Source organism: Enhydra lutris, unplaced genomic scaffold (assembly GCF_002288905.1).
Source record: "Enhydra lutris kenyoni isolate GAN:26980312 unplaced genomic scaffold, ASM228890v2 scaffoldscaffold37, whole genome shotgun sequence".
Classification (NCBI taxonomy): domain Eukaryota; kingdom Metazoa; phylum Chordata; class Mammalia; order Carnivora; family Mustelidae; genus Enhydra; species Enhydra lutris.
In genome coordinates, this window is record NW_019154121.1 from 22,587,779 (window position 1) to 22,612,109 (window position 24,331).

Here is a 24,331-nt window from a genome sequence, read left to right on the forward strand (position 1 = left end):
CTCCTCTTCTTTATCCATTCATCAGTCAGTGGACATTTGGGCTCTCTCCATAGTTTGGCTATTGTTGATAATGCTGCTTTAAACATCAGGGTGCATGTACCCCTTTGAATTTGTATTTTTGTATAGATTTTATTTATTTATTTGACAGACAGAGATCACAAGTAGGCAGAGAGTCAGGGGGAAGCAGGCTCCCCGCTGAGCAGAGAGCCTGATGCGGGTCTCGATCCCAGGACCCTGGGATCATGACCTGAGCCGAAGGCAGAGGCTTTAACCCACTGAGCCACCCAGGCACCCCTGAATTTGTATTTTTATATCCTTTGAGTAAATACGTAGTAGTGCAATTGCTGGATTATAGGGTAGGTTCTATTTTTAACTTTTTGAGGAATCTCCAAACTGTTCTCTAGAATGGCTGCTTCAATTTGCATTTGCTTCTGAGGCAAAGATAAAGAGCCTTGCTACTGGATCAAAGAATAGGCATTAACAGGCAATGATCTTCAATGTGTGCCAGGTTGCTGAGTTAATGCTTTTAGACCATGGCTTCCTGTTTCATACACTTTCTTTTTTTTTTCTTTTTAAAGATTTTATTTATTTATTTGACAGACAGAGATCACAAGTAGGCAGAGAGGCAGGCAGAGAGAGAGAGGAGGAAGCAGGCTCCCTGCTGAGTAGAAAGCCGGATGCGGGGCTCGATCCCAGGACTCTGGGATCATGACCTGAGCTGAAGGCAGAGGCTTTAACCCACTGAGCCACCCAGCGCCCCCTGTTTCATGTGCTTTCAATCAAAGAAAGGTTTATTATGATTTGGAAGATCAGCAAAGATGATTGTTGAAGAAATATTTGAGATTACTAATGAAGGTGTTTTTCGTTTCTGTGTTTTCTGAGAATGGTTCCCAAGATGTTTAAGTTAAATCATACAGAAGCCTATTTCAGAAGAGCTTGCTGTGTATACTCTACAACATCCAACTAATTCCAGAAATTATTTCATTGTCCTTAGTATTTGGCCTTGGATGATTTTGGATAATCTGTAATCTCTCATTAGATTATGTCTGTCCTCAGACAAACACATCATGGTATAGATCAAGTGTTGGCCAGTGGTGGCTTGCTGTCCAAATCCAGCCACTGGCTATTTTTTTTTAAAGATTTTATTTATTTATTTGACAGACAGAGATCACAGGTAAGCAGAGAGGCAGGCAGAGAGAGGAAGGGAAGCAGGCTCCCTGCTGAACAGAGAGCCCGATGTGGGGCTCGATCCTGGGACCTGGGATCACGACCTGAGCAGAGGGCAGAGAGGCTTTAACCCACTGAGCCACCCAGGCACCCCAGCCACTGGCTATTTTTATATAGTCTGTGAACTAATAAGACTGGTTTTTACATTCCTACATGGTTGAAAAAAATCTAAAGAAAAATAATGTGATATAAATTATATATATTATATGTTATATTATATATTATATACTTATATATTATATATAAATAAAATGATATAAAATGATATAAAACTCAAATCTCAGCGTCCATAAATAAAATTTTATTGGAACATAGCCTTGTTTACGTTCTTGTCTGTTGTCAAAACAAACATTGTCTGTTTCCAACAGACAAATTGTCTGTTGCTGTTTTTGCAGTATAATGGCAGAGTTGAGTCGTTGTGAGAGACTGTATGTCTCACAGAGTCAAAAAACATTTGGTATCTGACCCTTCACAGAATAAGTTTGCTGAACCCTGGTGATGAATTGTCATTTTTAGAACTAAAATTTCTTTTTAGAAGCTCTATGACTGTATAGTTGATCTTATAATTTCAAGATGCATTACTGCAGATCCTTATTTTTTTTTTTAATTTATTTGTCAGAGAGATAGAGAGTAGAGGTAGACAGAGTGGCCGGAAGAAGGAGAGAGAGAAGCAGGCTTCCCACCAAGCAGGGAGCCAGATGCGGGGCTCGATCCCAGGACCCTGGGATCATGACCTGAGCCGAAGCAACCACTCAACTGACTGAGCCACCCAGGTGCCCCACTGTTATATCCTTATGCTCTTTTAAGATCTGAGAAAAGTAGGATGGGGCTTCAATAAATGTCTGAAGCATAATTTTCTAGGTAAATTGTTGATTGTTCCCTAGTGAAGGCCATGAATATTAGCTATCTTCACCAGCTAAAACATGAAGGAAAGCAAAAATAGGGCCAAAGAGAATACATTTGGGTTAGACAATACTCAAAAGTGAGATAAAACTCTTTGGTAAATAGCTTACATATAATTAGATGAATTTGTATCCTCTACCATCATAGTTTTGGTTTTTTTTTTAAACAGGTAAAACAGACATTTTGCTTGGACTAATATTAGGGATAATTAAACCTTGTTGTATTAAAAGTCTGTTACAGGGGTGCCTGGGTGGCTCAGTCATTAAGCATCTGTCATCAGCTCAGGTCATGATCCCAGGGTCCTGGGTTCGAGCCCTGCATCAGGCTCCCTGCTCAGCGGGAAGCCTGCTTCTCCCTCTCCCACTCCCTCTCCTTGTATTCCCCCCCCCTCAGTCTCTCCCTCTCTGTCAGATAAATAAATAAAATCTTAAAAAATAAAAACAGTCTGTTACAGTTGGCTTAGATCTTCCTTAACTTCAGCATTTTTAAGATGGTATCAACAGAGTCAATCTGAACCCTTACGGTTTTAACTCCTAATTATTCTTTCTTTTCCCAGTGGTTCTGGTACAATGGTCAATTATTTAGTTGTTGTTTGAATCAATATATTAATGTCCATAGCCATAATTTGGATAATATGCAGTAGAATTTTCTGCAACTCCTGAAAATATTTTGTCTCTGTTATATTTCTTTTGGTGGATCTTTTTTGCAGACTAGATTCCTAATGATGAAATTTATAGGAAAGTGCTATAGAGAAGAAAGTAGTGTTCTTCTGACAAAAGTAACAGTTACAGGTTAGGACGTGGAAAAGGATTCAAAATTGTTAGAAATTCCCACTACCTAAATGGTTTTAGTACTTTGAGCAATCTGATTTTTCATGGTAGTAGAATTAATAGTAAAGGTAGTTGCACCTGTATCAACAAGAAGTTGTATTGTTGTTCATCTATATTTACAGATAATTCTTTTCAGAACTGTATGTTGAATGATAATGTTTCCCTTTAAGTGGCATTATTGGGAAGATTATGGAAAATTGTTTTATTTCTTACCAATATGACATTGGACCAATATGACATAGGACATTGGATTGTCCTACTTGTAATTTCTCTAAGTATAACCATAGAGAACTGAGAACTTTTTGGTGTTGTTTATATTTGAGGAACGAAGTGTTTTATATGGAGAACCAGAAATTTTTTTCATTTCTACCTCATTATTTCCTTGGGCTTTTTTGAAAATGTTCAATCATATGTTGGAGAGAGGTTAAACTGACTATGTCCTATTCCCGTTTATTTTTCTCACTAAGTCCCCTATATTATATATAAAAAAAAGGGCTCAATTTACTTTTGCCATTAGAGCTACCCCCATAAGATTATTTAAAGCTTACTGAAATCTAGTTTTAAACTCTCCTCTTGTTTAATCTTTATTTTTTTTTTGTTCAGTTTATCCTTAAAGGAAAGGCTTTTATAAATGTCCTTGTACAGTGCATCAGCTATTCTTTTTGCCTGCTCAGGGACATTTTTCAATGTATGCACAGCTGAGTTCTCTAAGTTCTGTCTTGGTCTTTTTCATTCTGTTCTTTTTTTTAATTATTTTTTTTATTTTTAATTTTTTAAAAATTTTTATAAACATATAATATATTTTTATCCCCAGGGGTACAGGTCTGTGAATCGCCAGGTTTACACACTTCACAGCACTCACCATAGCACATACCCTCCCCAATGTCCATAACCCCACCCCCCTTCTCCCAACCCCCCTCCCCCCAGCAACCCTCAGTTTGTTTTGTGAGATTAAGAGTCACTTATGGTTTGTCTCCCTCCCAATCCCATCTTGTTTCATTTACTCTTCTCCTACCCCCTTAAACCCCCCATGTTGCATCTCCACTTCCTCATATCAGGGAGATCATATGATAGTTGTCTTTCTCCGATTGACTTATTTCGCTAAGCATGATACCCTCTAGTTCCATCCACGTCGTCGCAAATGGCAAGATTTCATTTCTTTTGATGGCTGCATAGTATTCCATTGTGTATATATACCACATCTTCTTTATCCATTCGTCTGTTGATGGACATCTAGGTTCTTTCCATAGTTTGTCTATTGTAGACATTGCTGCTATAAATATTTGGGTGCACGTGCCCCTTCGGATCACTACGTTTGTATCTTTATGGTAAATACCCAGCAGTGCAATTGCTGGGTCATAGGGTAGTTCTATTTTCAACATTTTGAGGAACCTCCATGCTGTTTTGCAGAGTGGTTGCACCAGCTTGCATTCCCACCAACAGTGTAGGAGGGTTCCCCTTTCTCCGCATCCTCGCCAGCATCTGTCATTTCCTGACTTGTTAATTTTAGCCATTCTGACTGGTGTGAGGTGATATCTCATTGTGGTTTTGATTTGTATTTCCCTGATGCCGAGTGATGTGGAGCACTTTTTCATGTGTCTGTTGGCCATCTGGACGTCTTCTTTGCAGAAATGTCTGTTCATGTCCTCTGCCCATTTCTTGATTGGATTATTTGTTCTTTGGGTGTTGAGTTTGCTAAGTTCTTTATAGATTTTGGACACTAGCCCTTTACCTGATATGTCGTTTGCAAATATCTTCTCCCATTCTGTCAGTTGTCTTTCAGTTTTGTTAACTGTTTCCTTTGCTGTGCAAAAGCTTTTGATCTTGATAAAATCCCAATAGTTCATTTTTGCCCTTGCTTCCCTTGCCTTTGGCGATGTTCCTAGGAAGATGTTGCTGTGGCTGAGGTTGAAGAGGTTGCTGCCTGTGTTCTCCTCAAGGATTTGGATGGATTCCTTTCTCACATTGAGGTCCTTCATCCATTTTGAGTCTATTTTCGTGTGTGGTGTAAGGAAATGGTCCAATTTCATTTTTCTGCATGTGGCTGTCCAATTTTCCCAACACCATTTATTGAAGAGGCTGTCTTTTTTCCATTGGACATTCTTTCCTGCTTTGTCGAAGATGAGTTGACCATAGAGTTGAGGGTCTATTTCTGGGCTCTCTATTCTGTTCCGTTGATCTATGTGTCTGTTTTTGTGCCAGTACCATGCTGTCTTGATGATGACAGCTTTGTAATAGAGCTTGAAGTCCGGAATTGTGATGCCACCGACTTTGGCTTACTTTTTCAATATTCCTTTGGCTATTCGAGGTCTTTTCTGGTTCCATATAAATTTTAGGATTATCTGTTCCATTTCTTTGAAAAGAATGGATGGTATTTTGATAGGAATTGCATTAAATGTGTAGACTGCTTTAGGTAGCATAGACATTTTTACAATATTTATTCTTCCAATCCAGGAGCATGGAACATTTTTCCATTTCTTTGTGTCTTCCTCAATGTCTTTCATGAGTACTTTATAGTTTTCTGAGTATAGATTCTTAGCCTCTTTGGTTAGGTTTATTCCTAGGTATCTTATAGTTTTGGGTGCAATTGTAAATGGGATTGACTCCTTAATTTCTTTTCTTCTGTCTTGTTGTTGGTGTAGAGAAATGCAACTGATTTCTGTGCATTGATTTTATATCCTGACACTTTACTGAATTCCTGTACGAATTCTAGCAGTTTTGGAGTGGAGTCTTTTGGTTTTTCCACATATAGTATCATATCATCTGCAAAGAGTGATAGTTTTACTTTATCTTTGCTGATTTGGATGCCTTTAATTTCCTTTTGTTGTCTGATTGCTGAGACTAGGACTTCTAGTACTATGTTGAATAGCAGTGGTGATAACGGACATCCCTGCCGTGTTCCTGACCTTAGCGGAAAAGCTTTCAGTTTTTCTCCATTGAGAATGATATTTGCAGTGGGTTTGTCATAGATGGCTTTGATAATATTGAGGTATGTGCCCTCTATCCCTACACTTTGAAGAGTTTTGATCAGGAAGGGATGCTGTACTTTGTCAAATGCTTTTTCAGCATCTATGGAGAGTTATCATATGGTTCTTGTTCTTTTATTAATGTGTTGTATCACATTGATTGATTGGCGGATGTTGAACCAACCTTGCAACCCTGGAATAAATCCCACTTGGTCGTGGTGAATAATCCTTTTAATGTACTGTTGAATCCTATTGGCTAGTATTTTGGCGAGAATTTTTGCATCTGTGTTCATCAAGGATATTGGTCTGTAGTTCTCTTTTTTGATGGGATCCTTGTCTGGTTTTGGGATCAAGGTGATGCTGGCCTCATAAAATGAGTTTGGAAGTTATCCTTCCATTTTTACTTTTTGGAACAGTTTCAGGAGAATGGGAATTAGTTCTTTAAATGTTTGGTAAAATTCCCCCAGGAAGCCATCTGGCCCTGGGCTTTTGTTTGTTTGGAGATTTTTGATGACTGTTTCAATCTCCTTACTGGTTATGGGTCTGTTCAGGTTTTCTATTTCTTCCTGGCTCAGTTGTGGTAGTTTATATGTCTCTAGGAATGCATCCATTTCTTCCAGATTGTCAAATTTGTTGGCATAGAGTTGCTCTTAGTATGTTCTTATAATTGTCTGTATTTCTTTGGTGTTCGTTGTGATCTCTCCTCTTTCATTCATGATTTTATTTATTTGGGTCCTTTCTCTTTTCTTTTTGATAAGTCTGGCCAGGGGTTTATCAATCTTATTAATTCTTTCAAAGAACCAGCTCCTAGTTTCATTGATTTGTTCTATTGGTTTTTTTTTTTTGGTTTCTATTTCATTGATTTCTGCTCTGATCTTTATGATTTCTCTTCTCCTACTGGTTTAAGGTTTCTTTCTTGTTCTTTCTCTAGCTCCTTTAGGTGTAGGATTAGGTTGTGTACTTGAGACCTTTCTTGTTTCTTGAGAAAGCCTTGTACCGCTATATATTTTCCTCTCAGGACTGCCTTTGTTGTGTCCCACAGATTTTGAACTGTTGTGTTTTCATTATCATTTGTGTCCATGAATTTTTTCAATTCTTCTTTAATTTCCTGGTTGACCCATTCATTCTTTAGAAGGATGCTGTTTAGTCTCCATGTATTTGGGTTCTTTCCAAATTTCCTCTTGTGATTGAGTTCTAGCTTCAGAGCGTTGTGGTCTGAAAATATGCAGGGAATGATCCCAATCTTTTGATACCATTTGAAACCTGATTTAGGACCCAGGATGTGATCTATTCTGGAGATTGTTCCATGTGTACTAGAGAATAATGTGTATTCTGTTGCTTTGGGATGACATGTTCTGAATGTATCTGTGATGTCCATCTGGTCCAGTGTGTCATTTAAGGCCTTTATTTCCTTGTTGATCTTTTGCTTGGATGATCTGTCCATTTCAGTGAGGGGAGTGTTAAAGTCCCCTACTATTATTGTATTATTGTCGATATGTTTCTTTGATTTTGTTATTAATTGGTTTATATAGTTCGCTGCTCCCACGTTAGGGGCATAGATATTTAAAATTGTTAGATCTTCTTGTTGGACAGACCCTTTGAGTATGATATAGTGTCCTTTCTCATCTCTTATTGTAGTCTTTGGCTTAAAATCTAATTGATCTGATATAAGGATTGCCACCCCTGCTTTCTTCTGATGTCATTAGCATGGTAAATTCTTTTCCACCCCCTCACTTTAAATCTGGAGGTGTCTTCGGGTTTAAGATGAGTTTCTTGTAGGCAACATATAGATGGGTTTTGTTTTTTTATCCATTCTGATACCCTGTGTCTTTTGATTGGGGCATTTAGCCCATTAACATTCAGGGTAAGTATTGAGAGATATGAATTTAGTGCCATTGTATTGCCTGTAAGGTGACTGTTATTGTATATTGTCTCTGTTTCTTTCTGATCTACTACTTTTAGGGTCTCTCTTTGCTTAGAGGACCCCTTTCAATATTTCCTGTAGAGCTGGTTTGGTATTTGCAAATTCTTTCAGTTTTTGTTTGTCCTGGAAGCTTTTAATCTCTCCTTCTATTTTCAATGATAGCCTAGCTGGATATAGTATTCTTGGCTGCATGTTTTTCTCGTTTAGTACTCTGAATATATCATGCCAGCTCTTCCTGGCCTGCCAGGTCTCTGTGGATAAGTCTGCTGCCAATCTAATATTTTTACCATTGTACGTTACAGACTTCTTTTCCCGGGCTGCTTTCAGGATCTTCTCTTTGTCACTAAGACTTGTAAATTTTACTATTAGGTGACGGGGTGTGGACCTATTCTTATTGATCTTGAGGGGGGTTCTCTGAACCTCCTGGATTTTGATGCTTGTTCCCTTTGCCATATTGGGGAAATTCTCTCCAATAATTCTCTCCAATATACCTTCTGCTCCCCTCTCTGTTTCCTCTTCTTCTGGAATCCCAATTATTCTAATGTTGTTTCGTCTTATGGTGTCACTTATCTCTCGAATTCTCCCCTCATGGTCCAGTAGCTGTTTGTCCCTCTTTTGCTCAGCTTCTTTATTCTCTGTCATTTGGTCTTCTATATCGCTAATTCTTTCTTCTGCCTCATTTATCCTAGCAGTGAGAGCCTCCATTTTTGATTGCACCTCATTAATAGCTTTTTTGATTTCAACTTGGTTAGATTTTAGTTCTTTTATTTCTCCAGAAAGGGCTTTTATCTCTCCCGAGAGGGTTTCTCTAATATCTTCCGTGCCTTTTTCGAGCCCGGCTAGAACCTTGAGAATCGTCATTCTGAACTCTAGATCTGACATATTACCAATGTCTGTATTGATTAGGTCCCTAGCCTTTGGTACTGCCTCTTGTTCTTTTTTTTGTGGTGAATTTTTCCGCCTTGTCATTTTGTCCAGATAAGAGTATATGAAGGAGCAAGTAAAATACTAAAAGGATGGCAACAACCCCAGGAAAATATGCTTTAACCAAATCAGAAGAGATCTGAAATCATGGGGGGGAGTAAGGGGATAAAAAAAGTTTCAGAAAAAAAAAAAGGAAACAATTAAAAAAAGAAAATGAATAAAGAGAAAATATAAAAAAGAAAAATATATAAGATTAGTTAAAAAACGTTAAAAATGAAAAGGGTAAAAGTTATAAAAATTTAGCAGAAGAAAAAAAAATTGAAAAAGAAAAAAAATTAAATTAACTGCAAGACTAAAGAATCATGGGGAGAAAGCCATGAGTTCCGTGCTTTGCTTTCTCCTCCTCTGGAATTCCGCTGCTCTCCTTGGTATTGAAACTGCACTCCTTGGTAGGTGAACTTGGTCCTGGCTGGGTTTCTTGTTGATCTTCTGGGGGAGGGGCCTGTTGTAGTGATTCTCAAGTGTCTTTGCCCCAGGCGGAGTTGCACTGCCCTTACCAGGGGCCAGGCTGAGTAATCAGCTCGGGTTTGCTTTCTGGAGCTTTTGTTCCCTGAGCGCTTTCCGTAGAGTTCTGGAGGTCGGGAATGAAGATGGAGGCCTCCCAGTCTCCGGGCTGGAGGAGCCGAGAGCTCGGGGCCCAATTCCTCAGTGCGCCCTCATAGAATAGCACCCAGTTACTCCTGTCTCCCTGGCCTCTGGCTGCCCTCTGAGCTCACCGAGCCTGCGACCGGTTCAAGGTAACCCCGAGCTTAGAGCTCACTCCTCAGCTCTGTCTCTGTAGCCGGCTTCCCTGTTTTAATATCTGCAAGCTCTGTGACACTCAGACACCCCCGATCCTTCTGTGACCCTGCGGGACATGAAGTCACGCTGACCCCGCGTGGACTTCACCCCGGTTAAACCTCTGGAGCGATGTCCCTCAGCGGAACAGACTTTTAAAAGTCCTGATTTTGTGCACCGTTGCTCCACCGCTTGCCGGGAGCCGGCCCCTGCCCCCGCGGTCTATCTTCCCATCGCTTTGGATTCACTTCTCCGCCAGTCCTACCTTTCAGAAAGTGCTTGACTTTCAGTTTCTAGAATTGCTGTTCTTCTTCTCCTCAATCTCCCGTTGGATTTGTAGGTGTTTGCAATCTTTAGATAAGCTATCTAGCTGATCTCCCGCTACCTGAAGTAGTCTCAGCCTGCTACTTCTCCACCATCTTGACTCCTCCCCTCATTCTGTTCTTTTAAAAATTTTCCCCACATGAAGATCTAATAATTAAGTGAATCAGTTGGTCTAGATCTGGTAGAATCTAACAGTATATTATATTTTGAAGCAAATTTTCTCTTTTCCTGAGGATTAAGAAAATCTTTAATAATAGACCTCAGCTCAGATCTAGACCATGGCTTAACTTAATTTCTATGGCCTGACTTCTGTTCTAGCATGAGGTTACCGTACAATCTGATAATTTCGTTGCTGAGAATAAGGAGGTCAGGGGAAGGGGAAGAAATAGGGTAAGAAGGAGAACAAAGATAAAGTTGTATAGGAAAAAGAGATTGTTTGCCTCTTGAGGAAAGAACTCATGTCCTGTTTCTTCTTAGAAGTAGCCTTTTATCACTGACTTCACCTACAAAATGATCTAAAATGGGTAAATGACTATAAAAGTAGTCATCTATTAAATTTAATATAGCTAATATACATATGGACTGAGGTGTAAAATAAAATGTGGTGTATTGCAAAGAAAATATGACATTTCCTGCTATAAGGGAGGTACAGTCCAGTAGAGACAGTAGGAAGTGAGGGAACTATGTGAATTGTGCACATTTTCTATGTACTAGACATGCTCATAGATGCTGTATTTTATTTTTGAATATTTAATATTTAATTATTTGAATTATTTGAATATTTAATATTTAATATTCAAAATAATCCTGAGAGGGGCTCCTGGGTGGCTCAATTGGTTAAGCATCTGCCTTCGGTTCAGGTCACCATCTCCATGTCCTAGGATTGAGTCCTGTGTAGGGCTCCCAGCTCAGCGGGGTGTGTGCTGCTCCCTCTCCCCCTGCCTCTCCTCCTGCTCATCCTCTCTCTCTGTGTATCTTTCTGTATTTCCCTGTCTCGAATGAATAAAATCTTTAAAAAAAAACAAAACACCAAAATAATCCTGAGGAATACATAGATTACCTCTCCCCTTCCCCATTTTATAGTTTGGGCAATAAAGACTCTGAGAATTTAAAGGTTTTACCAAGGTTACACAACAAGAGACATATGAAACCAGGATGAGAACCTGGTCTGAGACATAAACAAGTAGAAGGCAGAATGAAACATGCAACTGAGGCATAAAAATAAGCCTTTGGAGTTTAATACCATCGAAGTGTCTTTAGTTCAGGAATATTTAAGGAAGGCTTCATGAAGGAGGTAACACTTAAGCTGTAGGTTTAGGAAGGTGGGGGGGGGCTGCCTGGGTGGCTCAGTCAATTAAGCATCTGCCTTTGGTTTGGGTCATGATCCCAGTACCCTGGGATTGAGTGCTGTGTCTGACTCCCTGCTCATCAGCAGGGAGTCTGCTTCTCTCTCTCCCTCTCCTTCTTTCCTCTGCATGTGCTTTCTCTCTCTTTCTCTCTCTCAAATAAATAAATAAATAAATATTTTTTAAAAAAGATTTTGAAGGTAGATTTGTCAAAGAAAGCCAATGAATTATAGAGTTGGGATTGAATCCAATTTAATCTGAAGCCAGAGCCTATTTTCTTTCCATTACATAAAACTAGAACAGCGAGAGCAAATGTGGGAAGCCAGTGTGACTTTTATGAAAAGAGATTTTATTATCTCAAGTTATAGAAAAAAAAGCTGAAAAGGAAGGTCAAGACAAAAATATGAAGGAACTTCAGTGCAAACACATGTCATACAGTGTAGAAGAAATCATTCCAAATACCATGATTACCTATGAAGATTACATTTAATTTCTCTCCTTGGCAACTCTTACCTCAAGACCAGTATTTCAGAGGGTCTGGTGGGTGGAATGATAATGGAGCAAAATGGAGGTAGGTCTGGGAGTGGGGCTATAGAACAGGAAAACTGGAAACTGCTTTTGATAGGAACCAATGTATTCTTTGATGTATTTGTTTTTAGTTGAAACCATTTTACAGAATGAAAGCCCTATCAAAGGCTGATCGTGAAAGAGCAGAAAATCAGACGATTCCAAAACTAATCGATTTATTGGAACTTGCACAGAAGGAAAAAAAATTTGTGATGTTTGATCTTAATGCCCCTCCACGAAAACATCCTCTCAGAGGCACATATATTCGCCATGTAGTACGCTTAATCCTTGACTCTAAAATTGAGCAACATCTGGTATGTCTACCTCATTATTCATGGTAGAGTTTGGGAGGTGGGTAACATGTCCCAGGAGAATAGCAGTTGAGCTTGACCTATCCTGTAGATCTTCCCTGAGATGCCCAAATAATTTTGCTATCTGTAGAAATGGAGGTTTTTACTTACGTAGCTGCATGTCGCAGTCTAAGAATGACCCAGTTGAATTTTCCCTAGTAGGGAAAACATGGAAGCTGTTTGCTACTCCAAACCAAATGAAATAACAGCACTCTGTTAAAAAAAAAAAAGTATGTGTGTAATGATTATGTGATGTGACCTGCGTCGTCACTGGCATAGAACTATTAGAAGGGGCTTGGGCAACACTGAGGATTTGGCTTTAATTAATGATACAGAAGAAACAACTGGTTCTTATTTGTTCAGAGATTTGAGCAGAGATTTGTTCATCATGTTTTTCAGAAGCAATTCTCTGCACTTGAGCAATCATTCCAAATCTCTTAAGTTCTCAGAATGTGGTAGAGTGCTGAGTGAAACAAATATGTGTTTCCCTGCGAATGGAACTATTTCAACAGATGAATCCTTATAGTATTCCCTGATGACAGGAAATGACCCCTTTCAAAGGTGATTTTTAGTGTCATCAACCATAGGAAATATGATTCCCACCTTTCATCCACACCTACCAACCCTCATCTACTTTGGCTCCTGTGAGGCTGTCTAAATACAATGGGTCTTTGACTCAGGATGTTAACTCTGAGAAATCTCAGCTCCAGAACAATCCTGGTGAAAGCCCCGTTATAAGAGTTCATTAGACAGTATTAGGCCAAGTTGCGTCTCATCAAGAACTAGAATCTCTCTCCACTCCCTGTAGACTGTTAACCAGTGCTGGAATGAGGCTCCATTTATTCTACATGGGGCTCTTTGTACCTGGAGAACTGATTATCCACTGAGTGACTTCCTTTTTTTCCTTACAGATTTTTTGGTTGCCAGCTTTCGACAGGGAATATGTCAAACAAGCAGCTCCTGGTTTTCAGCAAGTGGGCAGGTTATATTCCATTGAACGTCTTACAAAAGAAAATATCAGTAGAATAAATGTTGACTACAAGAGGTTGTTCTACAGTGGGTTGAGGTAAGAGTTTGACCACACTCCTCTTGGCAAATATTGCCTTACTTGCATAGAATCTGCTCTCCCACCAAGCTCCTTAGCTTCTCCTTCTCATCTCAGGATTTCTTTGTATGGCTCTTTTTGGAATCCCCTGTTTTCCCCTCTTCCCCTTCCACCCTATCTTCCACCCTCCCTCCCTCTACCAGCAAACATTTATCAAGTGTAGACTATGTCCCTTGAACATAGTCTTCAGCCCCTTCTCCTTTATCTCCAATCTATTATCATTCAACACGCTGTTTTGTATGCTTGGTGGTTTTGTTCCCATATAAGGTGATCATTGAACAGTCAGAAATCAGGAAGTTGTTTATTTCCTTCCGCCATTACCAGATGGATTGCAGTACCTCATCAATAGCTTTGTGGTCCAGATAGCCACATTTCTTGTAGGGATAATTAAGAACATAACTAAATCATTAAAAAAAAAACAACAACCTTAAAATCGCCAAGCACGAGAAGAAACTAAAATTATTAGCTACATTTATAAATATGTAATTAATGACAGATTTTTCAAATCAAAAGTACCAGGGAATAAAATGTCAACTTTTCCAAACTTAACTATTATTAATCACAGCTTAATTTAGTCCATATTTCCTTTCTCTTAGATTTAAAAGTAAATTTTTTCAGATGCTTTTAAATGCTTCAAAGACAAAGTTTTCCTTGGAGAAATGTATATCCAAAATCTCTTTGGGCTTAATAAAAATTGCCACTAAATACCTTTCTGCGTCTCAAGCCATGAACTAAGCTGTTGGATTTACCTCTGCTCCTGTTCTCACTTTTCCTGCTTCTCTGGCCATGTGGTTGATCATGAAATCTTGCCTTTTTCCTTTTGCTATTTCCCAATCAGAACATTTTTCTTTGCTCAACTACTACTGCTATTTTGAGTGTATTTCTCTTTCCTTTTACTTTTTTTCAAATAGAAAATAGTTCTATGATGTTCTTCTACTCATAATTTAGATCAACGAGTAGTTGAAAAATAATTATAATAGCTTCCATTTATTGAGCCTTTATTATGTATAGATTCTATGGTTATTAGACCACAGGCTCTTTTTCTCATCATGGCCTACTCATCAGTTACACATGACCTTGGACAAATTTCTAATCGTCCGTTTTCTCATTTGTAAATTAAGAGTAGCAAAACCTAAGGAGAAAAAAAAGAATAGCAGTAACATGATGGACTGGTTAAAGGATTAGATGAGAATATTCTTCATATTATGCACATGCAAAATGCTGGGCAAGTGTAAGTACACAATTAAGTGCTAGCTGCTGCTTTTATCATCACCAGCCTTACATGCTGTGCCCTGGAAATTATCACCATCCCTTTTGCAAATGAGGAAACTTGCCTCTAAAGAGGGAAAGTTCGAACAGGCTAGGTAATCCACCAAAATTAATATACTTGATCAGTGGGGGACCAAACTTAGATTTATTTTTTAAAATATTTTATTTATTTATTTGAGAGAGAAAGACAATACACAAATGGGGAGAGGCAGAGGGAGAAGCAGGTTTTCCTGCTTCTCATGACCCTGGGATCATGACCTGAGCCGAAGGCAGCTGCTTAACCGACTGAACCACCCAGGTGTCCCTAAACTGAGATTTAAACATAGGTCTGACAGAGTCCAGAATCCAAACTCTTTCACCCTTGGTCTTTGAAATTATTTCTTGGCTATAGTTATATGGGCATAGTTTCAACTGACATCAAATTTGAGAGGGATCATATCCTGAGTCCTGTTGGAAGTCAAGCAGCTTAATTTAGCTCAGCGAATATTTACTGTGTGATAATAAGTGCATCATGCTAGTTTTATGTGAAAAGTCGGAAGCAAGGTGCAATCCTTTTCCTTGATTGTATTCCAATAAGGACATGTTTTCTAATAAGCACAATAAGGGTTTTTCCATATAGCTATACTCCAAGGCTGACTGTGAAAAATTCATGTGTTATACATTCTTCCAAGTCCTTCTCCTCAAGGACCATTTTAAGAAATTAATTTGTTGTACCTTAAATTATTTGTATAATGTTTACGACCAGAATATTTGTAATTATGATCACAATTCCAATACATTTTCTGTGTTATGCTCACTTCATAGTCTGGCCACAGTTACAAGACATTGTGACCTTGCCATTTTGACTGAGAATGCTTTAAATACATTATTTTAATCAAAATTATATGAATATAGAGATGCCCTCTGCTTTATTTCTGATGTGGGAATTTTAAAGTGTTTTAAAAACTTAATTTTAGGGGCAGCTGGATGGCTCGGTCAAGCTTCTGCCTTTGGCTCAGGTCATGATTCCAGGGTCTTGGGGCTTAGCCCCACATTTTTTCCTAGCACCATTTATTGAAGTGATTATCTTTCCCCAATCATATATTCTTGCCTCCTTTGTCCTAGATTAATTGACTGGGTATGTGTGAGTTTATTTCCAGGCTCTTTGTTCTTTTGATCTGTGTGTCTGTGTTTTGCCTGTAGCATACTGTTTTGTTTATTACAGCTTTGTAGTATATTTTGAAATCTGAGCTTGTGATACCTCCAGCTTTGTTGTTTTTTCTTAAGATTGCTTTGGCTATTTGAGGTGTTTTGGGGTCTCATACAAATTTTAGGAATACTTGTTCTAGTTCTGTGAAAAATGTTCTTGGTATTTTGATAGATAGTTTGAATCTGTAGATTACTTTGAATAGTATGGACATTCTAACATTATTAATTCTTTCAATCCATGAGCGTGGAATTCTTTCCATTTCTTTGTGTCATCTTCAATTTCTTTCGTTAATTGTTTTGTAGTTTTCAGAGGGCAGGTTTTTCACCTCCTTGATTAAATTTGTTCCTAGGTATTTTATTCTTTTTGGTGTAATTGTAAATGGGATTATTTTCTTAATTTCTCTCTATGTTGCTTCATTTTTAATGTATAGAAACACAACAGATTTCTGTGTATTAATTTTATATCCTGCAACTTGACTGAATTAATTTATCAGTATGATGTTAGCTCTGGGTTTTTCATATATGGCATTTACAATATTGCAGCATGTTCCCTCTAACCCCACTTTTTTGAAAGTTTTTATCATGAACAGATATATTTTTCAGATGCTTTTTCTGCACCTTTTGAGATGATCATATGGGTTTTATCTTTCTTCTTGTTAATGGAATATATCTCATGGGTTGATTTGCTAATATTAAACCATACTTGTGTACTTGTAATAAATCCCACTTGATTGTGCTGAATAATTTTTTCATTGTATTGTTGAATTCAATTTGCTAATATTTTGTTGAGGATTTTTGCATCTTTGTTCATTGAAGATATTGGCCTGTAGTTCTTTTTTATTGTGTCCTTTTCAGGTTTTGGTATCAGGGTAATCCTAGCCTCATAGAATGAATTTGGAAGTTGTCCTTCCTCATATTTTTTTGGAAAAATTGGGGAAGAATAGTTATTAACACTTATTTAAATATTTGGTATACTTCACCCATGGAGCTATCTGGTTCTGTACTTTTATTTGATTACTGATTAAATTTCATTACTAGTGATTGATGTGTTCAGATTTTCTATTTCTTCCTGATTCAGTTTGGAAAATTGTATGTTTCTTGAAATTTATCCATTTCTGCTAGGTTGTCTAATTTGTTGATGTATAATTATTTATATTCTTTTGTAATTTTTTGTATTTCTGTGGTGTTCATTGTTACTTCTCTTCTTTGATTTCTGAATTTATTTGAGTCATCTGTCTTTTTTTTTATGAGTTTGGCTAAAGATTTATTAATTTTGTTTAATTTTTCAAAGAAACAACTCTTGGTTTCACTGAGGTTTTTTTTGTTCTTTTTTTGTCTGTTTATTTCCACTCTAATCTTTATTATTTCCTTCCTTCTACTTGTTTTGTTTGTTCTTTTTCTAGCTCTTTTAGATGTAAGATTAGGTTGTGTATTTGTAGTTTTTCTGGTTTCTTGAGATAGGCCTTTATTTCTACAAACTTCCCTTTTTGAACTGCTTTTGCTTTGTCCCAAAGATTTTGGATCATTGTGCTTTCATTTTCATGTTTATGTAAATATTATTTCCTCTTTGATTTCTTCATTGATCCATTGGTTGTTTAGTACCATGTTGTTTAGCCTCCATGTGTTTGTGGTTTTTCCAATTTTTTTTCTTGTAATTGATTTCTAGTTTCATGCTGTTGTGGTTGGAAAAGATACTTGGTATAATTTCAGTCTTCCTGAATTTATTGATACTTATTTTGTAGCCTAACATGTGATCTGTCTTGGAGAATGTTCCTTGTGCAGTTGAAAAGAATCTGTATTCTGCTGCTCGTGGATGGAATGTTCTGTGTATATCTGTTACGTCTAGTGTATCATTCAAAGCCAGTGTTCCTTTGCTAATTTTCTGTCTGGGTGATCTATCCATTGATTTTTTTTAAAAGATTTTATTTATTTATTTGACAGAGATCACAAGTAGACAGAGAGGCAGGTAGAGAGAGAGGGAAGCAGGCTCCCGCTGAGCAGAGAGCCTGATGCGGGGCTCAATCCCAGGACCCTGAGACCATGACCTGAGCTGAAGGCAGAGGCTTAAACCACTGAGCCACCCAGGTGCCCCCTATCCATTGATTTAAAGAGTATTAAAGTCCCCTACTATAATTGTATTACTGTCAGTTTCTCCCTTTATAACTGTTAATATTTGCTTATATATACACGTGCTCTACTGTTGGGTGTGTAGATATTTATATTTGTTATATCCTCTTGTTAGATTAATTTCTTTATCATGTAATGCAGTTCTTTGTATCTTGTTATAGTCTGTGTTTTAAAGTCCATTTTGTCTGATAGAAGTATTGCTACCCTGGCCTTTAAAAATTTTTTTTGCTTCCATTTGCATAAAATAAGTTTTTCTACCCATTCACTTTCAGTCTGTATTTGTTTTCAGGCCTAAAGTGAGTCTCTTGTAGGCAGAATAACATTGGTCTTGGATTTTTTTGTTTTTTGTTTTGTTTTTTTTAGCCATTCTTTCACTTTATGTATTTTGATTGGAGTGTTTAGTCCATTAACATTTAAATTAATTACTAATATGTATGGAGTTATTGCCATCTTATTATTGTTTTATGGTTATTTTTGTAGTTATTCTCTGTTCCCTTTTTCTTCCCTTGCTCTCTTCCCTGTGCTTTTTGATGACTTTCTTTTGTGGTATGCTTTGATTCTTTTCTCTCTCTAATTTTTGGGTATCTATCATAAGTTTTTGATTTGTGGTTACTGTTGAGTTTATACATAGCATCTTAAGTGTGTAGCAGTCAACATTAAATTTATGGTCACTTAAGTTTGAGCACTTTTTTTTTTTTTTAATTTTATTTGTTTGACAGAAGGAGAGAGATCACAAGTAGGCAGAGAGGTGGAGAGAGAGGGGGAAGCAGTCCCTGCCGAGCAGAGAACCCCATGCGGGGCTCGATCCCAGGACCCTGAGATCATGACCTGAGCCAAAGGCATAGGCTTAACCCACTGAGCCACCCAGGTGCGCCAAGTTTGGACACATTCTAAAAGCACTAATTTTTGTTTCCCTTCTCCATTTTATGCATATGATGTCATATTTTACATCTTTTTATTTTGTGTGTTCTTTGATTTACAAAATTTTTTATAGATATTTTTTATAGATATGAGAGAGAGAGAGAGCCAGTACGAGTGGGAGGGAGGGGCATAGGAAGAAGCAGACTTCCTGCTGAGCAGAGAGCCAGACACAGGACTAGATCCCAGGACCATAGGATCATGACCTGAGCCAAAGGCGGATGCTTAACCAACTGAGCCACACAGGCACCCCTAAATATGATTATTTACATATTTAGTTTTTTACATAGTAGTTTTACTACTCTTGTACTTTAACCTTTATACCAGCTTTATAACCTTTAATTTGTGGTTGCTTTTACCTGTGAATATTTTCCCTTTCATAATTTTCTTCTAATTATAGCCTTTTCTTTTCACTTAAAGAATTCTTCTTAACCTTTCTTATAAATCTGGTTTAGTGATGATGAACTCCTTCAACTTTTGTATATCTCCTTCTCTGTCATTATTTTTTGCCATTTTGCTTTAAAAAAAAAAAAAAAAAACAGAACTAGGTTTCATGCCCAGTGTGGGCCCTGAACTAATGACCCTGAGATTCAGAGTCACATGCTCTACTGAGTGAGCCACCAGGCACCTTACCATTTTACTTTATATGTTTTGGTGTGGACCTCCTTGGGTTTATCTTTTTAAGGCTCTCTGTACTTCTGGACCTAGATGTCTGTTTCCTTCCCCAGATTAGGGAAATCTTTAGTTGTCCTTTCTTTAAAGAATTTTTCCGCTCCTTTCTCTTTTTCTTTTCCTTCTGGGATCACTGTAACATGAATGTTAGTACACTTGATGTCACTGAGTTCCTTTTACTTACTTACTCACTTACTTTGTTCTTTTTTCTTTTTGCTGTTCAGCTTGGTTGCTTTCCATTACCTTGTCTTCCAGATTGCTGATCCATTCTTTGGCTTCCTTTGATCTGCTGTTGAGTTCCTCTAGTATATTTTTTATTTTGGTTATTGGATTCTAAGGCTCTGACTGGTTATTTTCTATATTTTCTGTCTTTTTGTTGAAGTGCTCACTGAGTTCCTCCACTCTTCTCTCAAGTTTACTGAATATCTTTCTGAATATTATTTGGACTTCCTTATTATGTACATTGCTTATCTCCATTTCATTTAGTTCTTTTACTGTGATTTTGACTTGTGATTTTATATGGGACTCATTCCTCTGTCTTTTCATTTTGTCTAACTCTCTGTGTTTGTTTCTGTGTATTAGCTTGAGCAGTTATGTCTACTGGTTTTGAAAGTAGTGGTCTTTTGTAGAAGAGGTCCTGTGCTGCCTTATGGCACAATCCCCTCAGGTTACTAGAACCAGGTCCTCTAGGAGTGTCCCCTGTGTGGGCTGCCTGCACCCTCCTGTTGGAATTGAGCTGTGATTGCCTTCAGCCCAGCTGACTGCAGTGACCTCCTTTGCCTGCTGTGGATGAGCTGGGCAAGGTTTGGTCCCCATGTTGCTGAAAAGCCTGCCTGCAGCAACCACTGGCTTATTGGTGGATGGGCCCAGCTGTCAGCCTAGCAGTCTGCAGTTAGCCTCTCCTGCCATAGCTGTAGGCACACCAAAGGGCAGTGCTTGCTCCCTATGCAGCCAGCTAAGAGGCCAGGCTGCAAGAACTGTGGGCACACTGGTGTGTGGGTTATTTTTCCACTTCCCCAGGGCAGGAGTCACTTTGGAGTGGCGCTGGTCCAGCTTCGGCAGACTTCAGGGTGTGATGGGGCAGAAGCCACTTTGGAGGGACCCTTTCTCTGGGTTGGATGGGGTGGGTCTGTGGGGGAACACCAGGACAGGACATGTAGTGCTAGCAAGGTAGATGGAGAGTGTTAGCACTAGCTTCTGCAAGCATCTGGCTATCTGGTTTGGGAGAGTGGAAGACAAATGCTGCCTGCTAGCACTTTCGTTCCCTGAGAAATTTCCTGTAGTTTCTTGCCCTCCCCACCATACACGTTCTGAGATTGGTCAATAAATCTTTTTTACTTCTACCCTAGGCACTTTTCAAACTGCTGCTTTTGTTCTATTTCTCAGCCTAGTTATTTAGTACGCTGGTTCTTTATGTGCAGAGACTCAGTTTCCCCTCACCTGCAGCTCTCCCAGAATTAAGTTTCCTGAATTTTTAAAGCTCATAGAGTTAAGCCCTGCTAATAATTAAAGCTCTTAGAGTTATTTTCAAAGCAGGCCCTTTGCAGTGTAGGTCCTGCCAGAGGTACCTGGTTTGGGGTCTGATCCTCTTGCCTCTCTGGGATGTGAGGTACTTCTGTTTGTGTTTAGTCCCACCAAGAATTTGTTCTGAGCAAAGTCCCTGACCCACTATCAGTGTGGCCTTCTCTCTATGATTACCTATGGAGGATCTGTTCTTCCAGTCTTCAGGTAGTTTTCAAAGTTAGTCACATAGATGTTGCTATTATCTCTGTGTGTCCCTGGGACAAGGTGAGTTCGAGATCTTCCTACTCAGCCATCTTTCTAAAACAAGTAGTAATTTTTAATTTTTTGGAGGAATTGTTAAACTGTTTTCCATAGCAGCTGTACCAGCATGACACAGAGGTTCCAATTTTTCCATATCCTCCATGTCATTGTTTTCTGTTTTTTTGATGTAGCCATCCTAATGGGTTGGTATTAGTTCTTCTTTAAATGTTTGGTGGAATTCACCAGTGAAATCACTAGGTCTCAGGCTTTTTTTGTTGGGACATTTTTGGTTAAGGATTCAGTCTCCTTACTCATTATAAATCTATTCATGTCTTCTAATTCTTGATGATTCAGTTTTGGTAGGTTCTATGTTTTTAGGGATTTGTCCATTTCATCTAGGTTATCAAATTTGTCAGGGTACAGCTGTTCATAGTATTCTTTTGTAATTCTTTTTATTTCTGTAAAATTTGTAGTAATGTCCTTTCACTTTTTATTTCAGTACTTGAGTCTCTTTTTTTCTTATTAGTCCATCGAGCTAAAGGTTTATTAATTTTGTTGATTTTATTCAAGGAACTAACTTTTGGTTTCATTGATATTTCCCTATAGGTTTTCTTTTCTCTAATTAATGCTATAATCTTTTTTATTTTCTTCCTTTTGCTGTGTTGGGTCAATTTGTTCTTTTTCTAGATTCTTGAGATATAAAGATAGGTTGTTGATTTGAGACTTTTCTTATTTTTTTTAAGATTTTATTTATTTGAGAGAGAGAGAGCATGAGTGGGGGGAAAGGCAGGAGAAGGAGAAGCAGACTCCCCACTGAGCAGAGAGCCTGATGCTGGGCTCAAGCCCAGGACCCTGAGAACATGAACTGAGCCGAAGGCAGACGCTTAACCAACTGAGCCATCTAGGCACTCTGAGATTTTTCTTGTTTTTTAAATATAAGCATTTATAGGTATAAATTTCCCCCTCAGCACCACTTTTGCTGCATCCTGAGTTTTGGTATTTTGTATTTTCATTTCCATTAATCTCTAAGTATTTTCTAATTTCCCTTGTGATTTTTTTTAATCCATTGATTGTTTAAAAGTGTGTGGTTTGGGGCACCTGGGTGGCTCAGTTGTTGGGCGTCTGCCTTCTGCTCAGGTCATGATCCCGGGATTCTGGGATCGAGCCCCGCATCAGGCTCCCGGCTTGGTGGGAAGCCTGCTTCTCCCTCTCTCACTCCCCCTGCTTGTGTTCCCTCTCTCGCTGTGTCTCTCTGTCAAATAAATAAATACAATATTAAAAAAAAAAAAGTGTGTGGTTTTATTTATTTATTTTTTAAAATATATTTATTTATTTGACAGCAGGAGGGATTATAATTAGGAAGAGAGGCAGACAGAGAGAGGGGGAAAGCAGGCTCCCTGCTGGGCAGGAAGCCTGATATGGGGCTCGATCCCAGGACCCTGAGATCATGACCTGAGGTGAAGGCAGAGGCTTAACCCACTGAGCCACCCAGGTGCCCCGTGTGTGGTTTTATTTTTCACAAATATCTGAATTTTCCAGATTTATGTTATTGACTTCAAGCTTCATGCTCATGTGATGGGAAGATACTTCGTATGAGAACTGACTTTCTTTTTAAAGATTTTATTTATTTATTTGAGAGAGAAAAGGAGAGAGAGAGAGCGCGCACAAGTGAGGAGGAGAGGGAGAAGCAGATTCCTCACCAAGCAGGGAGCCCCTATGTGGGGCTTGATCGCAGGACCCTGGAATCATGGCCTGAGTGGAAAGCAGACGCTTAACCAGCTGAGCCACCCAGGCACCCTGATAGCTGTCTTTTAAAGTTTTTAAAGTGTATTGAGACTTAATCTGTGACCTAACATATGGTCTATCCTGTAAAATATAAAATGCACTTGAGAATAATGTGTATGCTGTTATTGTTAAGTATTCTGTTTATGTCTGTTAGATATAGTTAGTTCCTTCTGTTAAATCATCTGTTTCCTTATTTTCCTTTAATCTGGTTGTTCTATCCATTATTGATAGTGGGTATTAAAGTGTCTAATTATTATTATACATCTGTCTGTTTCTCCCTTCAATTCCATCAGGTTTTGCTGTACACATTTTCCTGGTCTGTCATTAGGTGCATAAATGTTTATAATTGTTATATTTTCTTGCCATACTGAACCTTTTATTAATATATAGTGTCTTTCTTTGCCTCTTGTTACCTTTTTCGATATAAAGCCTGTTTTGTCTGATATCGGTGTAGCCCTCTTTGCTGCTTTGGGTTACTGTTTGCACAGAATATCTTTTTTCCTTTCTTCGTTTGTAATCTATGTCTTTGGACCTAAAATGAGTTTCTTGAAGAAAGCATATAGTTGGGTCATATGTGTTTATTTATTCTGCCAGTGTTTGTTGTAGAGATTAATCCATTTACATTTAAAATAACTACTGAGAAGGAGGAACTTACATCATTTTGTTACTTTTATCATTTCTGTAAATATTTATTATTTTGTTCCTGTCATCTCTTACTGTTATTTCTATGTGCCTTTTTAACTTTTGTGTCCCTTATTTCCTGTAATACTATTTTATGTATGTGTGTTTAGTTGATTTTTTTGGTAGTGAAATGTTTAAATCTTTTTCTTATTTCTTTTTGTATGTATTCTATACCTCTTTTCTTTGTGGTTACCATGGGAATTACATTTAACATCCTTAAGTTATAACACTCTGATTTGAATTTATACCAACTCAATTTCAATAACATACCAAAACTCTGCTCCTTTACAGCTTCATTCTTACCTCTTCTGGTTGTTGATAGCAGAAAATTACATCTTTATATATGGTGTTCTCCAGAACATAAGTTAGTAATTCTTTTAAATGCATTAATCTCTTAAAGTACGTAGGAAACTATGTGTGGAGTTACAAACCAAAATGGCAGGGATAGTATCTTTTAGACTAATTGTTTCGTCTTAAATGCATTGTTATAATAATACTAGGTTTTACGTTTGCCCATATATTTACTTTTATTGAGATCTTTCTCTGTACAGCTTTGAATTACTGTCTAGTACCCCATCCTTTCACCTTGCAGGACTCCTTTGAGCTTTTCTTGCAGGGTAGGTC

At 38.1% G+C, this 24,331-nt stretch overlaps 1 protein-coding gene across 1 annotated transcript in view; it reads left to right on the forward strand.

Moving 5' to 3' along the window:
- Window positions 1-24,331, forward strand: part of LOC111154384 (glycerophosphodiester phosphodiesterase domain containing 4) — a 149,646-nt gene that overhangs the window by 85,484 nt on the left and 39,831 nt on the right. Inside the window, exons 11-12 of the mRNA XM_022513925.1 lie at window positions 11,941-12,162; window positions 13,110-13,264. Of these exons, the coding sequence (XP_022369633.1) occupies window positions 11,941-12,162; window positions 13,110-13,264 (377 nt within the window). The remainder of the gene's footprint in view (window positions 1-11,940; window positions 12,163-13,109; window positions 13,265-24,331) is intronic.